The sequence below is a fragment of the Podarcis pityusensis genome (assembly GCF_964106645.2).
Source record: "Podarcis pityusensis genome assembly, chromosome: 4".
NCBI classification, from domain to species: domain Eukaryota; kingdom Metazoa; phylum Chordata; class Lepidosauria; order Squamata; family Lacertidae; genus Podarcis; species Podarcis pityusensis.
This window is the reverse complement of record NC_138027.1, coordinates 86,999,824-87,017,538: the sequence shown is the minus strand read 5'-3', so window position 1 is coordinate 87,017,538 and position 17,715 is coordinate 86,999,824. Positions and strand designations below refer to the sequence as shown.

At 44.7% G+C, this 17,715-nt stretch overlaps 1 protein-coding gene across 6 annotated transcripts in view; it reads left to right on the top strand.

Annotated features, from left to right (window-relative positions):
- The window catches only part of LOC308475863 (uncharacterized protein), a 95,005-nt gene that overhangs the window by 37,921 nt on the left and 39,369 nt on the right, over window positions 1-17,715 (top strand). For 2 of the 6 annotated variants that reach the window (XR_013985424.1, XR_013985426.1), the window contains exon 4: window positions 16,401-16,510. The exons of 1 other annotated variant lie outside the window; for it this stretch is intronic. Coding sequence is in view for 1 of the 5 variants with exons in the window: in XM_081003343.1 (XP_080859469.1) it covers window positions 10,201-10,265 (65 nt within the window). In the remaining 4 variants the exon portion in view is untranslated. Of the gene's footprint in view, window positions 1-2,049; window positions 2,152-10,200; window positions 10,266-16,400; window positions 16,511-17,715 lie in introns of those variants that run through there. 3 more of the 6 variants (XR_013985427.1, XR_013985428.1, XM_081003343.1) reach the window with 3 other exon arrangements.

Genomic DNA, 17,715 nt, shown 5'->3' with positions numbered 1-17,715 from the left:
TGTTGCACATTGACACCCACAGGTGAGAGCTGAGTTCAGTTGTGGACCTAAGGTGGACAAGCTACCTCAGAAGGAGCAAAATGTGTCCCCTCACCAGAGGTACTACCACTCCCTTAACACCCTGTCCACCCCAAGGAAAATATACAATACGATAAAGGCTGCAAGCACTTAGGACAGACCTATGCGCTCTTCAGCTGTGGCAGACGGGTGTGGAATAATCTCATGAGACTCCTCCCAAGCAGCCAACATCTCTCACAGTTTTAATTACATTTCTCCTCAAATTCCTCTGCAACAGCTGGCTACATTATAAGGCTTTGGACTTTCACCATCTTTGCCTCAAAGGAAGTGCATATATGAAGTGGGTCCATGCTGGTTAGATTGACGGGAAGTTGTAGGCAGGGCCAGCCTGCTTATGAGGTGGGATGAGGCAGCCATCTTTGGTGGCATAACCCCAAGAGGCAATGCTCCCTGTTGGCATCCCTTCCACCCCACTGCCTCATCCTGCAGTGGCAGCTTCTGGTGAGATCTCGCTAGAATCTTTTGCGACCTCATGAATGTGGTGAGATCTCACGAGAGCTCCATGAGCACTCATGAGACCTTGCCAGAACCTGCCATTGTTGTCGCCACTTTGAGGACCCTGCCACATGACCCAGGAAAGGGAGGCTTTGGCAGGGGCAGGGTAGTGGCAGGGCAGGGCAGCACATTCATTGTTTCTCCTCAGGCAGCAAAACAGGATGTGCTGCCCTTGGCTATAGGAAGCAAACAGAAAACAGAGTCTGCAGCATCTGTCTGCATCTTCCACTTCCAAGTGTCCAACAGGGACTGTATATATCAGTTTCAGTCCTCAAGTACCACACTCTGGCATTGGATCACTAGAGTATTCAGAAGGCCTACTTCAGAGCAGTGTCGTCTGGCATTTTTTGGACCTCGCAGGGGTGCTAAGAAGGCATGGGCAATGAGATCGCAGGGGCAGGACTAGTTGGTCTCCTCCCCGCCCTCCTCCCTTGCAAATATACTACAGACACTTAAGTGCTACAGTCGTACAACTACTTAGAGTAAACCATTTGAAGATTTCAGCTATTGACTTGCCTAGCGAAAGCACAAACCATGAATGAAGCTGTTTTTAGCTTTGCTGTCTCAAATTTGGATCATTGGTTGATTTCATCGTTGTGACCATTCACTCCCCCACGCCTTCCTGTGTGTAACAGAGGAAAACCAGTCTCAGTTACTGTGGAGATCCAAATGTATGCAGGAAAGGGATTAGGCACTGATTGATACAGACAGTCAATTAGTACTTCAAAGGGAAGCTGACTCCTTGTTTTATACACACAGAGCATGGGATAAAAAGATTGTAGTTTGATGTCTTGTAATCTCTGTTGCTTCAGTGTTGACCAGGACAGCATGATATTGGGAGGTTTCTCGGAAGTTAAAAGAGCCCCGCATTGGCTCCCAGTGGAATGGCAGCATTAGGAGAGACAATGACATTGTGTGATCTGTGCACACTAGCTTTTCAAAAGTATTTCAGGCTGAACTGACTCTCTGGGACTCTGACTGTTCAAGTCAAAAAGTGTTCTTAATCTCCATGATGTGCTGATCAAACCTTAAACTGTCAGGCCACATTATTTCCACGGAGCCAGTTCTATTGGTGATTAATTAAAATTTCTTCTTGATTGCATACAGTCCTTTTAAATGTGTAATCCATTTATTGTGTAGTGAGTTGAGAATAAGGGACCAATTCCGACAATGTCGGGGTAACACCGACTAGCGTGCCCTTCTCTGCTGAACACCCATGCCGGCATATGTTGTGTTTTGTATGCTGGAAGGCAATGGTGAAGTTCTGGGAAGAATACAAAGGGTTAGGGCAAGGATGTTATCACTGGGGGAAATCATTACAAAAATCAAACTGGATTGATAATATATGCACCTGTGAAATTATGTATCATAAGGTAGGGAAGGACCATGTTTTTGTACATGCTGGAAGCTGCCCAGAGTATCTTAAGCAACCTAGTCAGATGAGCGGGCTACAAATAAATTATTATTATTATTCAGAAGGTCCCAGGTTCCATCACTTGCATCTCCAGGTACACTTCTATACCAGAAGAGAGAGGAAGAGGTGTGAGGACAGCACTATGCAAGCCAGTGGATGCTCAGGTGTGTAGCAGAGCCCAGCCCTGTTTTCCACTACTGGGAAAATGCATGCATTAGGGTAACATACGTATTAAAAATGCATGTATTCATGATTTCTTCTATTTCACTTGTCCCACAGTGTGAGCAGGATAAACAGACCAAGAAGCTTTGGCTTTCCATTACAACAAAACCACAGGTTGTGGTTTGTTGGCTTCTAACAAGACATGAAGCATACGGGTGGCGCTGTGTGTTAAACCACAGAGACTAGGGCTTGCTGATCAGAAGGTCGGCAGTTCGAATCCCCGTGACGGTGTGAGCTCCTGTTGCTCAGTCCCAGCTCCTGCCAACCTAGCAGTTTGAAAGCACGTCAAAGTGCAAGTAGATAAATAGGTACCGCTCCGTCAGGAAGGTAAATGGCATTTCCGTGCACTGCTCTGGTTCACCTGCTGGCCACATGACCCGGAAGCTGTACGCCGGCTCCATCAGCCAATAAAGCGAGATGAGCGCCACAACCCCAGAGTCATCTGTGACTGGACCTAACAGTCAGGGGTCCCTTTACCTTTAACAAGACATGAGCATCAAGCCAATGACAAACCATAGATGCAGGCTGAATCGTGATCATGTTGTTAGGCTTCAACAGACCATGATCTCCAGTTTGGGCATCACTATCTACCAAAGCTTACTGGTTTGTTTATCCCATTTGAGCTAGGGATGTGTGAGTGATCATGCCACATATACTAGCATGTGGCTCATTCAAGATAAACCAAAATAAATGGGAAAATCTACCTTATCAATAGATCCAAATGTAACCTCTGCCTCTAACGTAGGCCTGTGCAATTGCCAGGCTTCATGCGACCTTCTAACCTAGGTTATGGAAGCTCACCAAGATCATGGTACACTCCTTGCTTATGCTGCTTGCCTAGCACTGCAAAGGACAGGGAGTCTCCTGCATGCATGATCGCTGGCCTACATTCAGATTGGTGGCTCACTAACTCTGCAGATCCATACCCTCCCAACATTTCTCTGATGAAAGTAGGGATGTTCTATTCCATAATAATAATATTTTTATTGTTTATACCCTGCCTATCTGACTGGGTTGCCCTGGCCACTCTGGGCAGCTTCCAACACATATAAAAACATAATAAAACATTAAACATTTATATACCGTATTTTTTGCTCTATAAGACTCACTTTTTCTCTCCTAAAAAGTAAGGGGAAATGTGTGTGCGTCTTATGGAGCGAATGCAGGCTGCGCAGCTATCCCAGAAGCCAGAACAGCAAGAGGGATTGCTGCTTTCACTGCGCAGTGATCTCTCTTGCTGTTCTGGCTTCTGAGATTCAGAATATTTTTTTTCTTGTTTTCCTCCTCCAAAAACTAGGTGCGTCTTGTGGTCTGGTGCGTCTTATAGAGCGAAAAATACGGTATATAAAAAAATCCCTATACAGTGCTGCCTTCAGATGTCTTCTAAAAGTTGTATAGTTACCTCCTTGGCTCAGGGTCACATAACGCCATACCATCCAACGTTTCTCCAGTGAAAAGAGGGACATTCTACCATGCCTTCCAACACTTCTCTGATGAAAATATGGACATCCTAAGGAAAAGCGGGACATTCTGGGATCAAATCAGAAACTGGGACGGCTTCTGTAAATCTGGGACTGTCCCTGGAAAACAGGGACACTTGGAGGGTCTGTCAGATCTTCCCTAATGTATGCATGGCCCAAGCAATCTGCAAGTCACAAAGCCCAGTAACTGTATCTTAAGTAAGATGGTGTTTTCTGAGACCTTCAGCATTTTTTCTTGTTTTCCTATCAATTATTTTAAATTGAATCTCAATGCACTATCCATTTCTTTCAAATTCTTTAAAATGATATAACAGAAATGTCTTGTTTTCCCCAGCTTAATGCTGAAAATCCAAGTGAAATCTCCACAGCAAACAACAGGTTTATTGATTTCAGGAGTCCACAGCACTGTTTTCTTGCCAGAAGGGGAAAAAGTTGGAAATGAGCCATCTTTATTTTAAAGGCCTACTCTCTCCGCCACCCCCATTACCCACCCCAATCAACCTGTTGCCTCAGCAACCAATGTCCCTGCTATCTGGCAAAAGACGGCTTTCTTTGGTTGAATTGCGACATGAAGCTGAAAGGGGTGCAGAAGGGCAAACCATGAAAACTCACCATTTCATTATTTGAAAATGTGAATTGCTCTGAAATGGAGCTGTACCATGAGCTAGCCACAGCACCCCTCAACCCGCATTCAAATCCTTCAGTACCACAATGCTCCATTTCCGTTAATTAAATAATTACACCAAACTGTCTAAAAGATAACATTCAGCTGAATTCATGCATTCCAAACTGTTCTTTGGTCTAAACGAAGCTGCCATTGTTCTGCAATGAAGGGTTTTGGTTTGTTTTTTTCTTAGCAAAAGGTGTTGTTGCTGTTTCTTCAAAGCGTTTAATATTCTGCAGAAATTATGGCATTTTATGTAAATAGTGTAAAACACTATCTTCAAAACCTCAGCTGTTCTTTTAATCCGATGAACTTGACCTTATGATCGAGTGCAGTTGATGCGTCTCCAAGATGGTGCTCAAAAAAGTTGATTAAAAAAGGATTGCTAGTGCTTATCTGAGATGGAGCCCAACATTATTAATGGAAAAAGTAGAAATATTAATTTGGTGGCTCCTGATCTTGGCAATCTGTCCATCCGTATAGATTATCTTGGCAGGCTAACTCTTGGAAGAATCAGAAGGTGGTCAAATGGTCCTGTTACAGTTCCACAATGGTCCCAGGTGTTTACTTAGATTTCCATTCTAAATCCTAAAGATATAAATGGATGTTTGATTCCCCCCCCCCCCCGAGATATATTTAGTGTAGTATATGAGATCATCATCTTGCCCAGGGATGAGGAACGTTATTCGTGCTGAGGGCCAGATGTCCTTGCGGGAAAGGGCCACATTCCACATTGCCCAACCCCTCCCCAAAAAGTGAATGAATCAGAAGTAAAAATAAGGGAAGGAAGAACGTTAGGCAGTTTATTGAATGTAAAGGGTTTTTAAAGAAGGATGAAAGCCATTCTAAAACTATGTAAGAATGGCTGTGGGGGGAGAGGAATTCTAGTAATGAACACTCCTCTCAGTGATAGCCACCCTTCCCAAAATTCCTTTTCTCAAAGACAAATCATTTTGGTTGGGAAAGTGACACCTGACAAAGAAAGAAGGCACATTCCCCATTTCTAAGGAAGAGTATTTCTCAGGAAGAAAAAAATTGCAAATACCCAAACTATTTCAACAAGCTTGGAATGCAGTCAGTTTCCACTTCCATCAAGGGGAGCCCACCCACATCATGATTCCAAAAAGACAAGCCTTACCATCAGTGGTGTAGTAGAAGAGGAGCACAGGTGAGCGATAGGGCCTCTAAAATCCCAGGTTATATGATGGGCCCTCCTTGCTGTGCAAAATGAATAGGCTTTCAAGTTTGGTTACGTGGCAGATTAGCATATGAACCTACCTGGATCCTGAGATCATCTTCTGAGGCCCTTCTTCGTGTGCCGCCTCCTCGAAAGGTCCAGAGGGTGGCAACACGAGAACGGGCCTTCTCCGCAGTGGCTCCCCATCTGTGGAATGCTCTCCCCAAGGAAGTTTGCCTGGCGCCATCATTATACACCTTTAGGCACCAAGCAAAAAGGTTCCTTTTTAACCAGACCTTTGCCTGACTCGATTTACATTCTGTACCCTTTTTAAAATGCTGGCTCTCTTTTGGGGGCGGGTATTGGGTTGTTGTTGTTTTGATTTTATGTATTTTTATGTGAACTGCCCTGAGACCTTCGGGTATAGGGCGGTATAGAAATTAAATTAAAAAATAAGAAATAAGAAAAATAGAGGCAGTCAGAGGCTGTATACTCACTTCAATGCGGTTCCTACTTTATGCCAGCAGTTTAACACCAGCAAGACTGTTAAGAAGACTGCTTGCAAGTTATGCTAGCCAGTTTGTTTGCATTTCTAATTGAAGGCTAGAGGTTGCATTTCAATTGGCTGAGGATCTTTTGTGAGAGCTCAATATTGTTGCCCGCCACCCCAATCGCGGACCAGCAGTGTGAGATTCCAGGAGTTTCAGGTGCTTATCCAGGGCTAATGTTTCCTTTTGGAGTGAGGCAAAGCACAGGCTGTGGTTTATTTGTGACAATTGGGTTTATTTATACATATTTTCAACCTGAGCTCACAGCGGATAGACTCACAGCATTAGCAACCCAAAAGGGTATTGTTTCTCCCATAGCTGCAGCATTGGATTCAAACTGAAATCAAACATTGCTCCCTCTCTACCTGTCCAGCATACAGCTTTTCTTCTAACCAAATTATTATTATTATTATTATTATTATTATTATTATTATTATTAATACCCCATCTGATGGCAACTTTCAACTCTAAACTCTGGCTTCATCCTTCTAACGAATTACAACTGATTTTCCATCTAACAGAGCTCCTTTTCCTTTGTTCTCCTAATGGCTCATCGCCCAGTCAATCACCTCAACCCAGGAAAACAGCCTAGCTTATATTTGTAGGATCTCACATGCAGCCTGCTTTCTTCCTCCCCCCTCAACTCATAACAATTGCTTTTATAAGTTGAACCCATGCTGTCTCACTTGTGTGAGACAGCAGTGGTGCTTTGTCACATCTCTAGGATTGTCCTCAGGAGATTCCTGGAGATTGAGGTTCATTCCAAGGCAACCTCCAACACTGGAGTGAAGGAAGTCAGGACAAGACCTCAATGGAGGCTGCACCCCTTCACACTCCAGCTCCTTCCTTGGCTCCCCCTCTCCCCTTGCACCTTCACCCGCCCACCACCACAGCTGCCACCTCCACCACAGCTTCTGTGGCCTCCGCCACTGCTGTACTTCCAGAAGCTGGTGTCACTTCCAAGAAGTACGTCAGCTGGAAAGCTGCGGTGGAAGGAGGAAGAAGTGGTGGCTTGCAGCAGGAAGCTAAATTTTACTTACATTTTTTTCCTTTTTTTGTCCTGACACAGCGTGGGGTGAATGCACATCTTTTGGTCCTGCACTCTGATACGGCCAAAGCACGGGAGCCAACATGGACATCTGGGTTTGGGATCTAAAGTCAGGGCAGCTTCTGTAAATCTGTGGTGGCCCACTTAAAACAATATAGTTGCATGGTATGCTATTGGGTACTGGGGAGGTATAGCCGGATGAGAATTGCAAGGACAAGATACTGAGGCCAAGGGGCTCATGTTTTCCTTCTCGCGTTGAAATTCTCAACCCACGTGTATAAGGTCTTCTGTGTGTCAGAAATGGCAAACATGGGTATCTGTTATCATAGGAGAAAATAGAAACAAATGTGGTCTGTTTCACAAGGCTAGAATGAAGACATGATCATGGCTTCAGTTTAAAGAAGATCTGAAGTTTGATTTTCAAGTCATTTGAAGTCTCCTTGCTTTGTGATGTCACTTTCTCATGACTGTATGAATGGCTCGCTCATGAGGACTATTATGAATGTCTGTTTGGGTGTTGCTCAGTGGTTGTGATGGCCTGGGAATCTGATTCAGAAGCTGAATCTGAGGAGTCCCAGCCTGCACAGGAGTCCACGCCTCCTGGGCCGGCTGAGCCGGGGCAGGGGCTTGAATCTGAGGGGCCTGCACCCGTGCCGGGTCCTCATGAGCAGACACCAGATGTATCCACTCTGGCTCCGGAGGTGATTGAGGACCCATTGCCTGCAGGTGCGCCTCTCCCAGAGGCTCAGGGCAGAGAGGCGGAGGGAACTGGTTTCTCTCAGGAGGAGTGCTCGTCCTAAGGCCAGGAGAGGCGGGTCACCTGTGGGCCGGGACCGCCCTAGGCCCCAGAGGAGATAAAGGCCAGTCAGCCCAGTCCCAGGTTGCAGGAGCAACGTTGTTGGAAACCTGTTTCTGCCAGCACCCAGACCTGTTCTTCCGGAGTTCCCGACCATGCCCGGCTTCTTGCTTTGGACCCCACTTCGCCCTTGGTGGACAGTCTCCAGACCCTCGACCTAGGACCAGACTCTGACCACGCCTCTCGGTAACCCCCCCCCCGGTCCAGCACAGTGGTAAAGCATCTGCCTTGCCCACAGAAGTTCCGAGGTTCATCTCCTGGCATCACTGTGCAGGGAGACTTCTCCCTGAAACCCGGGAGGACCTCTGCTGATCAATGTACATAATACTATACTAGACAGATGAGCAGCAATTTCAGATGCTCCTCTGTTTGGCAACATTCTTTCCATGCTCCAGATCCAAATGTGTGATGGCTCTGAGAATTTAAGAGGTCGTTTCAAAGCAAAGGAAGAGAGCATGTGGCAACAATGCAGGCATGTTCCTCAGTTCAGAGATCTGGCTGGAAACATTCATTTGTGATTCGAGGACCTGCCCCCTTAGCTTGGGATAAGAAAGACACATGGACACAGTATGATAGGTTTATGGGCTGGAAAAGGCCACAACTTTATTGATTACAGCATGTGAGAGGTATTGGCTTAGGCATTGGAATAACAGCAACGTTGACTCCACCCACTCAGTGAGGTGTGAGTCTACCGGGGGTTAATCACCAGTAGGGGGAGCCTGTTGATGCAAATACAACTGTAAGCTTTCCCCTGATGTCACCGGGGGTCGCGCCATGGCCACCAGTCCAGCAGGGCATTGGACAGGATCCACGACCGCTGGATTCCTTAGACAGACACCTCCAAACCTTGCCGCTGAAGCGGATGCCACTTCCGAGGAGTCCGCTCCAAAGCCGCGATGCTGTTTGCTAGCTGCATAAAAAAGGTGTGCCGATAAGCTGGGGAGAAAAACGAAGCCTTCGAAGTCCTGTGACTGGCAAGCTTGCAGAACGACGAAGTCTTCAAAGACGGGTGATCCGATGAAGCAACCGGCAGCGCAATGAGGGAAGGAGCTGCTGCGGCCGTGTTTAAGCGGCTAAACCCCGCCCCCGAGCCTGCCGCTGATAGGCAGGCTCCCTGGGGGCATGGCGCGTCAGCGATGATGACGAGCAGGGGCCGGAACGCCCCCTGCTCCGCACGGGAACGGTTCCCGATCACAACGCCTCCTCTCCGTGAGGATGAGAGGATTTCTGCATCACCCTCCTCAAGATAGGAAAGAGCACATTCTCCAGATGATTCCTTCACCCCATTGTAGCTGGATCTCTGAAGTTATGACCGCAGCATGAGCATCCAGTTTGGGTTCAATTGCTCTCAACAGAGAGTGCATAAAGCAAAGCATAGCCTCAAGAAACTGGGCAAGAGCATAGCGGAACTTGGTTTAGAGATGCCGTTTCAGAGTCTCAAAGACCGTACGGAACAAGCCTTGGATTAAAAACACCGGGCAAGGAGACAAGCATATTTTGGCTAGAACCAAATGAGTTTTGCTGAAGTTCAGAGGAAGTAGAAGGGCAAAAGTAAATGAAATCTTGCTTATTCTAATTGGAGCTGAAAGTCTATCCCTTTGGATTTATTTAAACATATTACTGAAATCATGGCTGGCTCCAGGATGTTGAATATGTCAAGGGTAGGGCCCGGTTTCTCTCACACCCAGTCATACACTCTCTCTCTCACCATCCTCTCTCTTACACACACACACACACACACACACACACACAAAATGAGACCACATACCGCTTCCAAACACATTTCCTTGTGCTTTGCAACTTGTGGGCCAGCAGGTTACGCTCTGGGCAGTATCCAATTAGCATGGATTTATTTTTGCACAATGAAACTCGCCCAAACCACACACCATAGCCACGTCTATTCTGGAGGGTTCGGGGTGGGGACCTGGAACAGATGGGGTGGGGGCATGGGAGAGGGGAAGAAGATCCACTGCTCCTATGTAAATCCTGTTACTAACAGAATGAGTTCCCTAGCACTACATTTAATAAAAATGTCTCTGTGCCCCCTCTTACTGCTTCTGTCTTTCTGACTGGCTCCACCGTTAGAGCCTCTTGGTGATTTCTTGATAATTTCTCAGGCTGTCACCCAGGTAAAGAAAAAATTTAAAGTCCTTTTGGTTTCTTTGTGTGGAATGAGTCTACATGCATACACTTCTGGTCTGTTTCTGGTCTTTTCAGGGCTTTTTGTCAACCGGAACACACCAGAACTCAGGTGGGCGCCATTGCCATTATCAGAGGACAAGGTAGGCATTCGTGGTGTGTTCCAGCACTTATTTTTCTTGAAAAATAGGTCTATTTCATTTCCTCTTATGTTCATTCTTTAATATGTTTTGTCTGGTTTCTGCATTCATCTGTGTGGTTGTTGTTTTTAACAAAATATTTAAATGTGTATTCTTGAACGTATTTTCTCAAGAAGTATGCATTTCTAAGCATATCTTTTCTCAAATATCTAAACACACTTTATGTCGGATCGAGGGATAACTTTGTTCCATTCTGCAAGGTGCAGAATGGGCCAGGAGGACTGTACAATAGTTCAGCAGTTTATCAGATTTTGATGAGCTTTGTTTGCTGTTAGATTTGGACACATACATTCAGCAGCGTAGCGTACCTTCTGAAATTTCTCCGATGAAAATAGGGACGTCCAGCGCTATTTTTCTAGAAAAAGAGGTTCCAGAACTCACCATGAACACCTCCCTCATTCTCTTAGAATACCAATGGCGCCCACCTGAGAGGTGCCAGAACTGAGTTCCAGAGAGTTCTGGCTAGGGGAAAAAAGCCCTAGGGATGTCTTATTCCATACCTTCCAACATTTCTCCAATGAAAATAGGGACATTCTAAGGAAAAGCAGGACATTCTGGGATCAAATCAGAAACGGGGTGGCTTCTGTAAATCTGGGACTGTAAAGCTGCTAGGAGGCAGGGAAGCAAGGAATGTGCAATCAATCAGGAATCTGCCTTTTCCCAGGTCAGACACTTTGTCTGTCCAGGTCAGCCTTTCCCTAACATTGTTCCCTCCAGATGTTTTTGACTGCATCTCTCATCAGCCACAACCAGTGTGGCCGATGAGCAGGGCTGATGGGAGTTGTACTCTAAAACCTCCGGAGGACACCAGATTGGTGAAATGCTGGTGTAGCCCAATGTTGCAATGGTTCTCCATGAACTCAAGCAGAGGGTCTTTTCATTTCCTTCCTCAGCCTGGAGATGCCAGGGACTAAATCTACAGCCTCTGGCATGTGAAACAAAAGTGTTCTTCCACCACTGAGCTATGGTCCCTTCCCTTCAAGCTTCAGAACTACATTATTCCAGTGACCATCTGATGTAAAAGAAGTTATGCAGACTAAGGTGACCCAGGAAAAATGATTTGCCAAGCAGGAGGCAAGGGCTGAAGACCAATGCCCAAGAAAGACCATGAAACACCATGATAAGCAAATAGTGAGCATCCAGCAGCCTTCTGAGAGGACTGTTAAGTCTACCAGAGACCTGAAAGAGTGGAGATTTTTACTTTAGGGGTTACAGTATCCAGGGGGTGTCAACTTGAATAAAATATTGGGCGCTTAGGTAAGCTCTGCCCCACATAATCAATCACAAGATACAGCACACACCATCTCAATGACAAAGTCCATCAATTTTGGGGGAATCAGCCACCTCAAACATTTTAGGGGGGTGAAGGGAGCTCAGTCCCTAGGAGTTGGCTCCTATGAGATTATTTTACAGCTGGTATTATGATTTAGAAACAACAGCAATTGCCGTACTTGCAGTTTCTCATTGATCCTAATTTCATAAAGTTTAGCATAGCGAAAGTGTGTTGTCCTGTTCATGACCACAGACTGTGCTAGCCTGAGTGAGACTCCCCTCCCCTAAAAACATACTCAACACAGCCGTTGTTTTCTGAATTGATTTTGCTGTCTCAGCCTCACTAAAGCATCGATGCTTTTTTGGCTTCCAACTGAATGAACAATTTCCTAGTTAGACACACTGGATTTGGAGTTGGGTCAATAAAAGCTTTACTGTGCCCCTTTCTCTTCCCTCACAGAGCATACAAAAGAGCACTAAATTCCATTCATCCTTTCACTGGCCACTGTGGAATATTGAGCAACGCAGTTTTTGGCTTGGATGAAGAAACATGGCAAAGAACTGGAGGCGGCACAAATAGGAATTTTCTATTTCCCATGCTCGCTCGGGGATGCATTTGAATTTCCTGCACTTTTTAACAGTTTGTCTCTGCCACCAAATTGCTCTGGGAAGCATAACACATTAGGTATCAAAAGAAGGTTTAGCTTAATCCCGGTGCATCTTATGTGGTTAACTGTAAGTTATTTGCAAAGAATCCACTGTGAGCGCTACTTGGCAGTTGATTTAAATGCCAAGGACTGTAGAACCAGTTTGTGAAAGCTCTCGCTCTCACTTGCACACATTGGGAAGAGGGGAGGGGAATGGCGAGCTCTAAGCACTGCAGGTTGGTGCTGTTTTTAAAAAAAAAGAAAGGAAGATTGTTTTCTTTAATCCTCCTGAGTAGCAAAGCCAGTTTCTCCTAAAAGTTCTGCAAAATTGCACAGCTGCTTATAGCAGAGGTTTTCTACCAGTGTGCTGTGGCACACAGGGTGCCTTGATTGGTGGTCATGAGTGCCGTTGGCAACACTGGTCTCTGTCCTTCTTTTTTCCCACCCTCCTCTGATGCCCTCTTGCATACGGTTACCAGATTTTTATTTTTGGGAAGTTTTAGGGTTGTTTTTAATATTTAATGTTGTATTGTTTTTAACACTTGATTGGAAGCTGCCCAGAGTGGCTGGGGAAACTCAGCCAGATGGGCAGGGCATAAATAAATCATCATCATCATCATTATTAAAGCTGAGAAGCAACAGGGAGTCAGTAGTAGGGATGGTGAGGCAAAAGACCCTGGGCCCAAGAACACATGCATATTGTACAAAGGTGCAAAGCCCTTCTTTCTCACCCTGTGAAACATAAATGCGCAGAGTTTTTAAAAAACCTGGCAACAGCGCACCACCCGCCCATGACTCCTGAGCCTCCCCCAATCTCCTGCCTCCTTTCCTTTGTTTTGACTGATCGGGGGAGGCTCAGGAGTTGTGGACGGGCTGTCATTGTCCAGTTTTTTTAAAAAAAACTCTGTGCATTTATGTTTCACAGGGTGCGAAAGAAGGGCTTTGCACCTTGCCTGGCAGAGAAACTGTGCACCTTGCGCCCGCCCCCCGGCAATGGCTGTCTGCCTGCGACTCCTGAGCCTCCCCCGATCCAGCAAAACAAAGGGGGAAGGGGGCAGGAGATCTGTACCGCTGGACATCCGCGGTTCCCCTTCAGCAGCGAACAGCTCCTGAAGCCAGCCAAACCCAACTGCGCTACCAAGCTGGCTCTGGGCTGCTGAGGCTGCCGCTGTCATGTTTCCCGGGGACAGATTTGCAAATCTGGGGACTGTTCCTGGGAACCCAGGACGTCTGGTAACCCTAGAAGAAGAGGAAGAAGAGTTTGGATTTGATATCCCACTTTATCACTACCCTAAGGGGTCTCAAAGTAGCTAACATTCTCCTTTCCCTTCCTCCCCCACAACAAACACTCTGTGAGGTGAGTGGGGCTGAGAGACTTCAGAGAAGTGTGACTAGCCCAAGGTCACCCAGCAGCTGCATGTGGAGGAGTGGAGATGTGAACCCGGTTCACCAGATTACGAGTCTACCACTCTTAACCACTACACCACACTGGCTCTTGCGTCTCTGCCTCCCAAAGGCTTGCACAACTGTTTGTTGCAGCAGCTCTGGCTACAAGCTGCGCACCGCAGGCGAATGGTGTCTCAGGGGCTGGTCAGATGTTGCTGGTTGCCAGGAACTGAGGCGGCCTTGGAGTAAACAAGCAAGCAAGTAGTTGAGGGAGCCCAGCCAGCTGGTCTACCAACCCTTGCTATTGGGAATGGACAGACAAGTCCCAGGCCCCTGTGGGGCAAGGCAGGGCAGATTAGAGACCAAGGGTGGCAGCAGCACCTGCCCAGAGGAGAGGAGAGGAGGCTGAGGGAACACTCCACAAGGGAGGGTGTTCGAAAAGGGTGAAAAGGGTGAGAGGCTGGCAGCTCTGTAGGCAAGGGGTGACATAACTGGGTTCCTGAGCCCCACAGGGGAACCGCAGAAAGAATAGAGTTGGTCAAGGGAGCCATGAACTCAGAAAGGGTGGAAACCTCTGGCTTACAGTGATCACATTCATTGTTAGGCTTATTCGTTAAATATAGAAATAAAAACAATGACAACACGTTCCAGAACAAAAGGTCGCAAGTAGTCATGGTGACTGACAATGTTACAGTTACTAGGAATTAGGGATGGGGCTTTTTTAAAAAAAGAAGAAAGAAAAGAAAGAAAAATAATAATCATCTCCATGTTGAACTTATCCCCATGGATGTTTTCTAGTTTTTGTTTTCCTCCTTGATCTTAATTAGAAGTGACTTGTTTTTTTACTGGTTCTGCTAAAAATATGAATTATTGCATATTATATGCACTATAATCCTGCTATACACAGCAAGGTTCCTAAAGGAACCAGCACAAGAACAGATGCATGCAACATTTCATATAACTATAAAAAGCTCTCAGTTACTAATGCATGAAATTATGCTTACAGAAATATAATACCGAATGGGATTGACTCTGTTATATTTATTATATGCATGATATACCTCTTTTTTTTTGCATGCAATTTTACTTTTAACTTGTATAGAATTCTTTTGTGTGTTGTTCTTGTTTAAGTTTCACAACGCATAAGAGGCTTGGATATAACTTGGGTGGCCAATGCAAGAAGAAGGTAAAGGTAAAGGGTAAAGGGACCCCTGACCATTAGGTCCAGTCGTGGCCGAGTCTGGGGTTGCGGCGCTCATCTCGCTTTATTGGCCGAGGGAGCTGGCGTTTGTCCGCAGACAGCTTCCAGGTCATGTGGCCAGCATGACTAAGCTGCTTCTGGCGAACCAGAGCAGCACACGTAAACGTCGTTTACCTTCCCGCCGGAGCGGTACCTATTTATCTACTTGCACTTTGCCGTGCTTTCAAACTGCTAGGTAGGCAGGAGCAGGGACCGAACAATGGGAGCTCACTCCGTTGTGTGGATTCGAACCACCGACCTTCTGATCGGCAAGTCCTAGGCTCTGTGGTTTAACCCACAGCGCCACCCGTGTCCATAGCACCATCATCCCCACTCAGCCACAAAGCTCACTGGATGACCTTGGCCCAGTCGCCAAGGATGAAACAGGGAGGAGAACCATGTGACCACCTTGAAATCCTTGAGGCAGTGTGTAAATTTAACAAGCAAGCAAACAAAGCTCAACATAGTAAGCTGTGTAGAAATCCATTCAGGGTGGATTTCCCCTCCATCCCTGCTAGGAGCAGGATTGTATTCATAAGTAGCTTGCTGGATACGACAGGGCTACTTTCTGGCAGGTGTGTTGCTGTCACTTACCAGGAGGTTCATGGTGGCAGGAAGGACACTGCCAGAGCTCATTTGCACCATGCTGACCTCCTCACCAATTTGACCCTCCAGGAAAGCAACAGAGACCCACCAGTCCATAAACTAGCATGGCAGCTCCATCCTACCTGGTCCCCATTCTGCTGCACATCATTAAATTGGAGGTGGGGAACTTACACAGGGGAAACGGTAGCTTGCCTAAATCTGCTTGTTGTGTTTGTGGCCAAGATGACATTTCAGCCAGGGGTATCCCAGATTTGATGTCTACTCTTAGCAACTTCATCACATAAGATTTCAGATCTCTTTTTCTTTTCTTAAAAAAGTTTTCTTTATAGATTTTTCAAAATACCATCTAATTTTAAAAAGAAAAAGAAAGAAAAAAGAAAGAGGAAAAAGGAGAAAAGAAAAACGAAAATTCAACCTATTTCAATCAATTCATCAAATACTTTATTTTAGTCAACTTCCCTTCCACCCTTCCATGGTTTCCTCAAATTGTTTATTTCTGCTGCATATTCTGCTTATTCTAATTATTCATACCTCCATATTTTTTTCACATTGCATTTTTATTTTTATTTTACTGCTGAGCTTACTCCAAACCGGCTAGTGTTTTAACATTCTTACAATGATTTCTTAGATAATCTACAAATGGTTTCCAATCCTCTTTGAAAGCTGTCTCTTCTTGTTCTCTAATTTTACTTGCTTAACAAGTTTAACATGAGGTTTGAGTTCATCTGCTGATTTTATTTATATTTTTGATACAAACAATTATGTTCACGTGTTTGATTTTATTGGGTTTTTAAAAAAAATATTTTAGATTGTTCTTTGAAAACCACTTAGAGGTTTTTATGTTGAGTAAGTTGTATATACATTTTGTTAAATGAACAAATAAGTAAATTGAATCACCTTATACTCAAAATTTAATCTCTGGTGCAGAATGAAGTCTCAAGGGAGTAGTCCAACGTCTACTAAACTCCCTACAGGAAAGACCCACCTAAACCCAACACTTTTTTTTCCCAGAAGAGAATGAAAATTTTCCTATTTTGGTAAGCTTTTGCATGAAGGGTAGCATTAACTTTCTCATTGCCAAGATGAGAGTTTACAATGTGGATATATGGTGGTTTTTAAGGTTGCTACATTTTATTGTAAGCTGAACAATATAACACAACACGATGGCCAATAACAATGACACTAAACACTATTTATAGACTAATACAAATGATCAGAATTTACAACCAAAGTCTCAAAATCTTGACCAATCACTGTAGAATAATTCAAAAGTTCGATATATACATAATCTGTCACCCAATATCGCCTGGACAGAGTTTCCGAATAACCATCTGTTTCATTCAATGCTTCATCAGCCAATATTGATCAATTCTTCATCAGCCAGACTTGTAAGAATTAATATGAGAAGGATGCAGTTCAGTTTCTTAACAAGCCAATCTTACATGTAAGCAAATATAAACACTGTAGAAAATATGCTCTGGATCAGTGCTCATATGATACTGTAGTCACTGATGAACTCTGTTCCAGCAATATTTGGTGGCAGATTATGTATATATCAAACTTTTGAATTATTCTGCTGTGAGTGGTGAAGAAGATTTAGAAACTTTGGTTGAAATTTCTGATCATTTGTATTAGTCTATAAATAGTGCTTAGTGCCATTGTTATTGACCATCGTGTGGTGTTATATTGTTCAGCTTGTCTATATTGCAACACAGGGGTTCGTTTACGGATTACATTTTATTGTAAGTCATTTTGGGTTTTCTCTCTTTTAAAAAGAAAAATAGGTTACATTTTTAGAAATAAATGAAACAGGGCTTTTGAATTAGAGACTCAAGATAGATTTGCATGACTTATATTTCCTCCACAGCAGTCTTTTTTTTCTTTTTTTTAATTCAAGAAGCGCTACAACAAAAAATGGAATGATGACTATTATTACTATAGGCATAGACCCAGATCAGGGGAAGCAAGGATGGCGGAATCAACAGAATTTAACTGAAGCAAATCCCATTCCATTTGTAATCTGTATTTTATTATTTTGATATGAGGGGGAAGAAAGGAATGAACTCCAAAAAAGGAAGTTGACCACTTGGGGAGGAGGGGGTGGAGGAGGCAGAACCAGAGAAAAATATAAAATAAAATAAAAAACAGCTGTTTGGCTTAGGGGAAGAAAAAGTCTTCCCCAGTGACAAATTTAAAATCAGAAGGAAATTGCATACAAAGAGATGGCCAAGTTGATTGTCTC